An 11,845-nucleotide genomic window follows, 5' to 3' on the forward strand; every position below is an offset into this window, starting at 1 on the left:
GACTGATTATGTAAGCATTACCTGATACATAGTAAATACTCAAATATATTATTCTCCTGATATGTGCTAATCTCTGTATACAAAAATGGAATTAAGGAAGTTCAGCACACCTATAGCCACAATCTAAAATCTCTGAAAAAGCCAGCCAGCTTTCTGTCCCATGATTTTGAGTCAAGTGGTTTTTTTTTTAATTTTTTAACTAAAGGATAACTGCTTTATAGAATTTTGTTTTCTATCAAACCTCAACATAAATCGGCCATAGGTATACATATGTCCCCTCCTTCTTGAACCTCCCTCCCATCTCCTTCCTCATCCCATCCCTCTAGGTTGATACAGAACCCCTGGTTGAGTTTCCTGAGACATAGAGCAAATTCGCATTAGCTATCTATTTTTCATATGGTAATGTAAGTTTCCATGTTACTCTCTCCATACATCTCACCCTCTTCTCCCCTCTCCCCGTGTCCATAAGTCTGTTTGTGTCTCCATTGCTGCCCTGAAAATAAATTCTTTAGTACCATCTTTCTAGATTCCATATATATGCATTAGTATACAATATTTATCTTTCTCTTTCTGACTTATTTCTAGGCTCTAGGTTCATCCACCTCATTAGAACTGACTCAAATGTGTTCCTTTTTATGGCTGAGTAATATTCCATTGTGTATATGTACCAAAAATTCAGCTATTTATCTGTCGATGGACATCTAGGTTGCTTCCATGTTCTAGCTATTGCAAATAGTGCTGCAGTGAACATTGGGATACATGTCTTTTTCAGTTTTGGTTTCCTCAGGGTATATTCCTAGGAGTAAGATGCCTGGGTCATATGGTGGTTTTATTCCCAGTTTTTTAAGGAGTCTCCATACCATCTTCCATAGTAACTGTATCAATTTACATTCCCATACCTTTGCCAGCATTTCTCGTGTGTAACCTTTCTGATGGCCATTCTGACTGGTGTGAGGTGATATCTCATTGTAGTTTTGATTTGCATTTCAGGGATGTTGAGTGTCTTCATGTGTTTGTTAGCCATCTGTATGTCTTCTTTGGAGAAATGTCTGTTTAGGTCTTTTTTCCACTTTCTAATTGGGTTTCTTTTCTGGTATTGAGTTACATGAGCTGCATGTGTATTTTGGAAATTAATCCTTTGTCAGTTGTTTCACTTGCTATTATTTTCTCCCATTCTAAGGGTTGTCTTTTCACCTTGTTTATAGTTTGCTTTGCTGTTCAAAAACTTTTAATTAGGTTCACTTGTTTACTTTTGGTTTTGTTTCCATTACTCTAGGAGGTGGGTCATAGAGGATTGCTTTATGTCATCGAGTGTTCTGCCTATGTTTTCCTTTAGGAGTTTTAGTTTCTGGTCTTACATTTAGGTCTTTAATCCATTTTGAGTTTGTCTTTGTGTATGGTATTAGGAAGTGTTCTAATTTCATTCTTGTACATGTAGCTGTCCAGTTTTCCCAGCACCACTTACTGAAGAGGCTGTCTTTGCCCCATTGTATATTCTTGGCTCCTTTGTCAAAAATAAAGTACCCATATGTGCGTGGGTTTATTTCTGGGCTTTCTATCTTGTTCCGTTGGTTTATATTTCTGTTTTTGTGCCAGTACCATACTGTCTTGATGACTCTAGCTATGTAGTATAATCTGAAGTCAGGAAGATTGATTCCTCTAGCTTCATTCTTCTTAAAACCCCTTTGGCTATTCATGGTCTTTTGTGTTTCCATATGAATTGTGAAATTTTTTGTTCTAGTTCTGTGAAAAATGCCATTGGTAATTTGATAGTGATTGCATTGAATCTGTAAATTGCATTTGGTAGTATAGTCATTTTCACAATACTGATTCTTCCTATCCAGGAACATGGAATATATCTCTCCATCTGTTTATGTCATCTTTGATTTCTTTCATCAGTGTCTTATAATTTTCTGTATACTATTCTTTTGTCTCCTTAGGTAGATTTATTCCTAGATATTTTATTCTTTTTGTTGCAATGGTGAATGAGATTGATTCCTTAATTTCTTTTTCTGATTTTCATTGTTAGTGAACTGTTTTTACTCCTACAGTGTTTATGACCCTTTTATCCTGTTTAACCAGTAGTTTTCACAAAGCATATTTTTCAGACAAAATTTTATATGAAACTTTCAGTGTGCCAAATGTAAAAATGCAGCTACACTGTTTAAAGCAGATAGGTCTGAACCCTGACCTACATACCTTCCCTCTCTGATAATCCCCCAAAGGCATCTTTGCAAGACTCTTAATTTCTACAGACCACACTTTAAAACCATTTGTGATTGATTAGACAGTCATCCCATGGTCCTTTCTTGGTATTGCTTCATCATCCTTCCTTTCCCTGAATCCTTTCTCCCATTAGTATCCCATCTTGCAAATCTCAGCACCTAAGTCATCCCCACTCGCCTACTTTGATGCTGTTTGCTAGATGAAATTTTGTTACATATTTGTTGGCTGTACATTTACAGGAGACACTGATTTTCCAATTTACTATTGACTCTTCATTCTAAGTCTCTCAGTCATGTACAACTCTTTGCAACCCCATGGACTATATAGAGTCCATGGAATTCTCTAGGCCAGAATACTGGAGTGGGTAGGCTTTCCCTTCTCCAGAGGAGCTTCCCAAGCCAGGGATTGAATCCAGGTCTCCCACATTGCAGGCGGATTCTCTACCAGCTAAGCCACAGGGGAAGCCCGACTCTTCATTAGGTATTGGAAATTTGCTATGTAAATTTGTTGTACCAGCTTACCCTCTCCAACAGTGCTATGTGATATTGCCCATTTTTCTACTGTTTTTTAGTTTTTTCTTTTTTGGCAATCTGATGAATTTAAAATGTGTCTGACTTTAATTTGCATTTTTCAGATTAACTGCATTTTTCAGATTAACTGCATCAGTGAGTATTTTCATATTTTTTGGCCATTTTATAAATTGCCTATTTTTTTTTAATTTTTAAAACTGTATTGTTTGATTTTTCCTATAAATTTGGAGGAGTTCTTACTATATGTTGGATATTAGTTACTGGTTATATCCAATGCAGACATTCTTTTTCTAGACTGTAGCTTTGTCTTTTCACTTAATTAAAATATAAAATCTACCAATCTTTTGTTCAAGAAATCCTTCCCTCAGTTATTGTCATAAAAATATTTTCTCTACAAATATTCTAAATTTGAGGTTTTCTGTTTTTCTAGGCTTCCTCTTTTTGCATATGGATAGTGAGTTAGTGCAATGTCATACATTGGATTACTGCTCCTTTCTCCATCATATCTGATGACACTTGGGTCACTGCCTTGGCAAGCTCATGGGTCAGCTATTTGCCCAGTAATGTATACAATAGTACCTCTCTGTCTCTATGCTAACACAGCATTACTTCAGTTTGTATATTAATAGTTTTATGCATACAGTGGTTTCACTACCCCCATCTTGACCCTCCTCTCATTATACTTCCAAATTACAATATACTTCCAAATTATAAGCCCTGTACTTGGCCTATATAGTTTAGAATTAGTTTGTTTAAGGGAAGAATTGCTTTTTACCAATACTGAGATTTCTCATCCATATATTTCATTTTTCTCTCTACAGTTTGGTCTTATTTCCAACAAAGTTGTGCAAAATTTTCACAAAGAAAGTTGTACTTCTGCAGTGCTTTATTGGCTTTTTACTGTACTGTATTAAAGAAAAAAGCTTAAATTGTTTTCTGCTTTTTTAACTTTTTGCTTTTGTATAGAAACACTGTTGATTTTTACATCTCCCACATCCTTGGCAAATTCTATCATAATTACCTGCTTAAATTCTCTTGAATTTTGAAAATAGGTAATCAAACTGTTTTTATGGTAATTTTCGCATTTTCTCTTCCAATCCTTATATACATGGTATTTTCAAGGTGACTATGACATGTGGAGCAATGTTAAATAGATATCATACTAGTATGTATGCTTATTGATAATTTTTAATAGATACTTGTTATCAAATTAATGTTCTAATTGTTTAAATACCTTATTTCACTTATGAATGGGTGTCGAGTTTTAGCAGTGAACTAGTTATTCACTCAGAATTTAAGTAGTTTTAGTTTAATGTCTTTGTATTTTTCTTACTTTAGTTTTTTAACTTCCTTTGGGTTTCTGTTTGTCTCATTCATTCATAGCACAGTTAAGTATAATACTGTTGAGAATAGAAGTGGTACAGTTGACCCTCTATATCTATAGGTCCACATCTTTGTCAGCCAACCATGGATTCAACCAACTGTGAATCAGTACTTCATATGTAGGACATGAGCATCAGTGGGTTTTGGTATTTGCAAGGGGTCCTGGAACCAGTCCCTCCTATCCCCCGCAGATACTGAGGGAAAAATGTACTTACACTGTGCTTAGTTGCTCACTCTTGTTCGACTCTTTTCAACCCCATGGACTGTAGCGGGTTACCATGCCCTCCTCCAGGGGATCTTCCCAAAGCAGGGATCGAACCCAGGTCTCCTGCATTGCAGGCAGATTTTTTACCACCTGAGCCGCCAGGGAAGCCCAAATTGCAACAGCTATTCAGATTTAAACAGTTATACTTCAGGAAAAATTTATGGAAATTGAACCTCCAAATATGAAAGTCATATGGTAGTACAGCCAGTAAGTTTTCCTTAAACTAAAATAGTTCTTAATAAGCATCAGATTACAGGCCTTTAGTAATAGTTATAATAATTTAGTATTTTTTACCTGTTGTTATCTGAAAGTGTGATGTTTAAAATATGTAGGATGGTTTGATCATAGAAAAAAAGTTGAAATACTTACAATGAGAAAGTCTTAAATAGGCTATCACTTTAAACCACTGACTTACATATTTATAATTAAGACTTAGTGGTTTCATGATTATATAGGAATTTGGTTGAGTTTTTCCACTATAAAAGTCAACCAACAAAAATATTAATATTTAATAACCTATAAAATGCAGAATGTTAAGACAGAATTATAGCTTGGAGTGGGCTGGGTTTTGGGCTATACCAACCTCCACGTAGGACAGGTTGGTATATATAGACTGAGTAGAGAAACGTCATTAACTTAAGTATAGAAGGGTAACTGGATATGGCCACAGGTTTTCATAAAACAGGAAAAAGACTAATTTGGCTAATGCATTTGTATTTGAATCAGTAAGACATAAGGTTAGAGGACAAATGTGGCTTAAAGATATAATTTGAAGGAAGTAGTTTAGACTTTTCTTTGGCTTCCCTCCTGACTCAAAGAAATCAAACTCCTAATAAGGAAGAATTGAAAAATAGGATTAGTTTAAAAAAGCAGTTCAAAACTATTGCTGTAATTTAAGATTGAGGTTAACATAAGAATTTAGGAAAATGCATAGCAGTGTGAGAGAGAAAAAGGGATAGAAACAATCTGAAGAAAAAACCAAATTGATAGCATTTGCAACTTGTTGTCTATAGAGCTTGAGAGAGATGGTCAGAGGTGAATCCAGAAGTACTTACACAGAATGTTTTTCCAATTTCTGATACTTTTCTTAGAAAAGTCATTCAGCATCTCCATTATCCACGTCTAGTGAAGAAAGAGAGAAAACATGGTACGGCATGCCCAGTGACTCCACACATATGTCAGGTTTGTGGTCAAAGACTTGCTTTTTAAAAAAAAACATTAATTACTGAAATACTACTGTGAAATTTCACCTAAAGAAATTATGTTTTTATAATTATACCATTATTCAATTTAATGTCAAAATTATATAGGATTTAATGCAGTTGTCTAAAACTATACAAACGGAAACAAGGGCTTTTTTAAATAAAAGCAATCATATATTAGGTATTTTTAATTAAGATTGTAGCACTGTTATTTACTGTTCCTAAGGCTGTATACAACATCTCAGTCGCAAACGAATGTACACAGAAGATAGTCTAAATAATTCTGGTGAAGTGGAAGAAGAAAGAGCAAACTTGCTTCCCAAAAAACTCGGTAAAAGCGAAGATGCAGATCATCACACCTACAAAGGTAGGTAGATCAGATGCCTATGTCAAAATGCAATTAATTTGGAAAGTGGTTTCTTCAATTTTGAGTGACTTCTTTCATAAAACAAACTCCTTTGTAAAGATAACTTTGGGTAAATCCAAGAAGGAGGGTGCTTTATCACAAAGTTCACTTTATTTTACTGTTATAGTAAGCATGATTTTACTCATAAATCGTCCTCATCACTAATTACCGTATACAGGCTTTACTACAGTATTAACTTACTGATAGATTAGCATATCACTAAATAGTTGGGTTATTAATGTGCAAGTAGTAAAGAACTAGTTTTTAAAAAAATCAATCCAAATATGTTCCATTTTAATGTTACTGTTTCTGCCTTAATTCCCATGCTGAAAGGTTTTTATAAGTCAGAATATTTTAAATGAAAAATATGCCTATGATTTATAATCCTTAGATTACATATAGAATCTGAAAATAAGACATTGTTCTTAGTCTCATGACAAGGTAAAATTTTTAATAATGCATATCTTAATTTTAGCTGATTGTCTTCATTTTCTTAGTGTCCGAAAGTATATCTCCGTTATCAGCAAATGACTTTTCTATTCCTTTGGAGAACTGGGAAACTGAAATTTCAGATGTAGGGATGATGATGTGTGAGCAGCTCAATACAGAATTTCAGAGGAAAGTTAATGTGAGTTGTCATCCTTTAAATTATGATAATAGGCCACACTTTCTACTGGTCTGTCAGTTCAGTTAACCCTTCGGCAACAAAACACCCATTCATGAACTCAGCTTTCCTCATGCACTGGTTAAAAGCTGGAATGATTCATGAGCCAGGTTTCTTTTCTAAAAGTTTATATTACCCATATTCTTTACCTATGGGTTCTCTTTGTCCTATTTTCATTTTCAGTTTAACATTTTGAGCCTTCTGTGATTTTTCTTTTTTCTGAACAATTTTCTTTTTGTGCCTAGTCTTTAATACATTTTTTTAAATCTCACAGCAGTAACTGCTTGTGAGGGTACTATATAATATATAGAGGATGAACAGCCTCAGTCAGAAACCCATTTCATTTTGTTTCACCAGTTCTGTGCTTAAGCTCCTTAGTTATTGTGGTTCTAGTGAGGTGATATTTGCAAAAATACTTCCTAAAATACAGTAATTCTAAATTACTGTTGTTTTCTCCACTCATCTCTTTTTCTCATATGCCTGTATTTAGACAGTTCTTTTTGCCCTCCTGTTAAGACATTTTCCTGCACAGATTATCAGCTCTCTTTCTTTGCTTTTTTCTTTTCTTCATGGGTAAACTCTGAAATTATTTAAGATTCTGTAGCTTTCTTTTGAGTTGATTTATCCAAGGTCACCCTCATCTAAACAGAGAGGCCCTGATTCGTACATTCTGCATATCTGTGACTAGATGTGGATATGTTTTATGAAAAATGGTAGTAATTTTGAGTGTGACTCCTGGGCTGTGTTCCTGAAAAGAATTATAATCACTAGCATTTTGGTAAATGTGACGTACTTATGAAAATAACTAGCAATTCCAACCCTCAGTCAGAGCCTTCCTGGTGGGACTGAGCTTACTCATTAACACTTCAGTTTAAATCACTTGAGTTTTTAATTTTTCACTGTTCTAAGTTCTTAGTCATTTATATTTCATGGAAAAGGCTTTGGTCTTAATATAGTCTTGGTTAGATTATTTTGTAAAGATTTTTCAAGTTAAAAAATGAGTGTTTTTCAGATCCGCCACAAAATGATGGATTATTTTACTAAACAGACTTGGAAAACAATTCAACAACATATAAAAGCAATCAACCAGAAGATTCAGGAGTACAGGTCTGTGCTAAAAATCCCTTCTGAAATATCCTAAGTGCTTTGTATTCTGAGTGCTATCATTTTTTTAAAAATCTCATTTTCTTTCTTTAATAGGATCAAAAAACTTGACAAGTTCCAATTCATCATCATAGAGGAGCTGGAGAATTTTGAAAAAGATTCACAGTATTTAAAAGATTTGGAGAAGGAATTTGTGGTTTGTGCTTATAAGAGTTTAAAAATAATTGTAAAACCTCATTTTTAAAGAGCTCCACTCAGGAAAACTTCTGTTAACCTTCTACTTTTAGACGATCCCATAAAGGTTTTTGTTTTTTAGGACATAATTTAGTTTTATCCTAGATGTTTAGTTAGTTTCATGTACATACACTGAAAATACAGACTTAAGTTTATGATCAACAGGGATTAACATACATACTACTATATATAAAATGGTAAAATAACAAAGACCTATACAGCCAAGTATATTCAATATCTTGAAATAACTTAAAATGGAAAAGAGTCTGAAAAACTACATGTATTCATGTGTAACTAAATCACTTTGCTGTATATATATCTGAAACATTGTAAATCAACTGTACTTCAGTAAATACATATAAAGTTTGTGACTACCTTTTTACAGGGAGAAAGTCTGAAAGAATATATGATATCTACAATATTCTTAGCATATAGCCAGGTTGTTTTTTAAATTAGTTCTGTTTAGTTTTAATTTTTAGTCATAACTACAGTATAACTAGTTTTGTACTTTTAAATTTAGGACTTTCGGGAAAAGGTATTTCAGCAGTTCAGTGCCTATCAAAAACGTGAACAGCAGAGGTCAGTATGACATTCTTAATTATTAGAATATATAACAAGACTTTTTGGTCAAAAAATTAAAATTATATATACTATATTATAGTAATTTAATTTGTTAAATACCAAAGTAAATGCACAGGTAACTTTCATTATTTTAGACTTCACCTTTTAAAAGCTTCATTGGACAAGAATGTCTTCTACAGCACTGATTGTGAAGAAAATATTGTTACATCTCAGGTATAAATTCTACATTTTTGTATGTAATCTCTCAATATTGGTTAGTCCAACTTTTTGCTGTGAAACTAAGTAAATTTCATGGAAGGAATTATTTATTCACAGATGTGTTTGATGAAAGAAAACATGAAAATGCTGCAAGACAGACTTCTTAAGGAAATGGTAAATCAATATCTCATTTGGGTTTTTCAAATGGAATGATCAGTCATGCTTTTATGTGTGTAAATGAGAAATTCTTCCACAGGTCTTTCTTTTTGGATTGAAACCACTGGGGTTCTTTTAGTTCTTTAAAATGGGAGCAAATTTATAGTAGAAAATAGGAGTGATTTTAAATAATGAGTATCTCCTTAAAAGAAAGAGCAATTTAAAAGTAAGCTAGAATAATTATTTCTTTGTATGTATCTAAGCAAGGTGCACCACAGCAGTCTTGCTGTGTCTTCTGAAGGAGAAGGGGTGTCAGGCAGAGCAAGAAAGAATTTTCATTTATTTAGATTTGAGGATAAAATTAGCTGATTTTGCAGAGGTCTAGTAGACCTGCAGCTGGATTCTGGGGGAAAGAGCTCACCAGGGTGGGGAACAGGGAAGGTGTCTAAAGGTGCTGTCCAGGGAAACATGCCTTTGGCGTTTCCTCAGAGATAGAGGCATTTCTCTGTATACTACAGGATATTTTAATATACTTTGATTAAATTTTAATAGAACCTCAGTATGCTGATAGTAGAGGCTAAGACGATAGTTACTAAACCAGTTTAGCTGGAAGCACATAAGCTAACTAACTAGACTGATCCTTGTTGAAGTTCTTTTCTAGACTGTGGATTTAATATTTAAAGGAAGTAAAATCTTTCATTGATTTGGGTTTTAAAAGTGATCTGTCAGTTGATCATCTAAATATATATCTAAAATATCAGTAATAAGCATATAATTCTGTAAATACCTGGGAACAGCCCTTAGGGGATTGGATAGGATGATAGTTTTACAGTGAATCACTGTTCAAAGTGATTTTTTTTTCTTGGCCACAGCAAGAAGAGGAGCTTCTCACTGTACGCAGAGGACTGAGGTCATTATTCATGGCTCATGAGAGAAACAGTATTTGATGTCTAGTTGTTCTCACCAAGTTTTATCCAATTATTCCTGTTTAGCTTAGGAAATATCAGAGTAGCTCTATAAAGAAAAGACATGTTACCCTAGCAAGAGTACCTCTGTGGAACCCTCTAAATTCAAAGAACTGTCTGTCCTCTGCTGGATAAGAAAGAACCTGTAATCACCATAACATGACTTAGCCGTAAAGCCTTTTGTCTGTGCAATACTTTTTTCAGAAAGCTTTGGGAAACCAATCAGTAGAAGAATTGGCTTACTTTTATAGTAATATTTACATGAGACAAATATTACCAAGTTAACTATACTTATATAACTAGTTATTAAAATCTATCATATAAAATATATTTTAAATGTAAACAGTTTGAACTAAATATATAAAGTACTGTTAAAATTTACTAGTTTAGAACATGGTTCAAATAATAAAATTTAGTGATGCATAGAAGGAGACGAACTGATTTAAAATGCTTACCTGAGTGTAAAGCAGTACTTTCAGCATACTGTTGGAGAATGTATTTATTCAGCTGTGGCTCCATTGTATTAGAACGCACTAAATAGCCTAATAGAGTTACCATTTTAATTCTAGGTAGACATATTATTAACTCAAGCAGGCTGTTTTGACAAGTACTTTTTAAGCCCGAGGGTTCACTGTAATATTTTGCTAGATTAATATATGAAAATGAATACATATTTAGTTTGCTCTAATTGTGTAATAAAGTTGAAGTAAATGCTGTCACTTGGATGTTATACAGTTATTCTATAAATCATTTTGTTTGAGTATCCTCCAGTCAGACATCTGAAGTATACTATCACACCATCTCACTTTACCAGTATTCAAGTACAGTGGTAAAAGTGGCTTCTTAGTCTAAATAAGCAAAAAAACCTTCGCATCATAGCTTTATTCCACTGTTAGCATCAGCTAAGATTGATTGATAGCGTAGCAGAAATTCGTCTAGTCGAGGCTATGGTTTGTTTTTTTGTTTTGTTTTGTTTTTTTAGTTTTTTATTTTTTAAATTTTAAAATCTTTAATTCTTACATGCATTCCCAAACATGAACCCCCCTCCCACCTCCCTCCCCATAACATCTCTCTGGGTCATCCCCATGCACCAGCCCCAAGCATGCTGCATCCTGCGTCAGACATAGACTGGCGATTCAATTCTTACATGATAGTATACATGTTAGAATGTCATTCTCCCAAATCATCCCACCCTCTCCCTCTCCCTCTGAGTCCAAAAGTCCATTATACACATCTGTGTCTCTTTCCCTGTCTTGCATACAGGGTCGTCATTGCCATCTTCCTAAATTCCATATATATGTGTTAGTATACTGTATTGGTGTTTTTCTTTCTGGCTTACTTCACTCTGTATAATCGGCTCCAGTTTCATCCATCTCATCAGAACTGATTCAAATGAATTCTTTTTAACGGCTGAGTAATACTCCATTGTGTATATGTACCACCGCTTTCTTATCCATTCATCTGCTGATGGACATCTAGGTTGTTTCCATGTCCTGGCTATTATAAACAGTGCTGCGATGAACATTGGGGTACATGTGTCTCTTTCAATTCTGGTTTCCTCGGTGTGTATGCCCAGCAGTGGGATTGCTGGGTCATAAGGTAGTTCTATTTGCAGTTTTTTAAGGAATCTCCACACTGTTCTCCATAGTGGCTGTACTAGTTTGCATTCCCACCAACAGTGTAGGAGGGTTCCCTTTTCTCCACACCCTCTCCAGCATTTATTGCTTGCAGATTTTTGGATCGCAGCCATTCTGACTGGTGTGAAGTGGTACCTCATTGTGGTTTTGATTTGCATTTCTCTAATAATGAGTGATGTTGAGCATCTTTTCATGTGTTTGTTAGCCATCCGTATGTCTTCTTTGGAGAAATGTCTATTTAGTTCTTTGGCCCATTTTTTGATTGGGTCGTTTATTTTTCTGGAATTGAGCTG

General features: G+C 34.3%; 1 protein-coding gene across 1 annotated transcript in view; it reads left to right on the forward strand.

Annotated features, from left to right (window-relative positions):
• Positions 1-10,634, forward strand: part of SYCP2 (synaptonemal complex protein 2) — a 74,035-nt gene extending 63,401 nt beyond the window's left edge. Inside the window, exons 36-44 of the mRNA XM_069546801.1 lie at positions 5,496-5,586; positions 5,833-5,973; positions 6,510-6,640; positions 7,689-7,783; positions 7,877-7,976; positions 8,535-8,593; positions 8,731-8,809; positions 8,912-8,968; positions 9,823-10,634. Of these exons, the coding sequence (XP_069402902.1) occupies positions 5,496-5,586; positions 5,833-5,973; positions 6,510-6,640; positions 7,689-7,783; positions 7,877-7,976; positions 8,535-8,593; positions 8,731-8,809; positions 8,912-8,968; positions 9,823-9,897 (828 nt within the window). The 3' untranslated portion in view covers positions 9,898-10,634. The remainder of the gene's footprint in view (positions 1-5,495; positions 5,587-5,832; positions 5,974-6,509; positions 6,641-7,688; positions 7,784-7,876; positions 7,977-8,534; positions 8,594-8,730; positions 8,810-8,911; positions 8,969-9,822) is intronic.
• The last annotated feature ends 1,211 nt before the right edge of the window (positions 10,635-11,845 follow it).

The sequence above is a fragment of the Ovis canadensis genome, chromosome 13 (assembly GCF_042477335.2).
Source record: "Ovis canadensis isolate MfBH-ARS-UI-01 breed Bighorn chromosome 13, ARS-UI_OviCan_v2, whole genome shotgun sequence".
Classification (NCBI taxonomy): domain Eukaryota; kingdom Metazoa; phylum Chordata; class Mammalia; order Artiodactyla; family Bovidae; genus Ovis; species Ovis canadensis.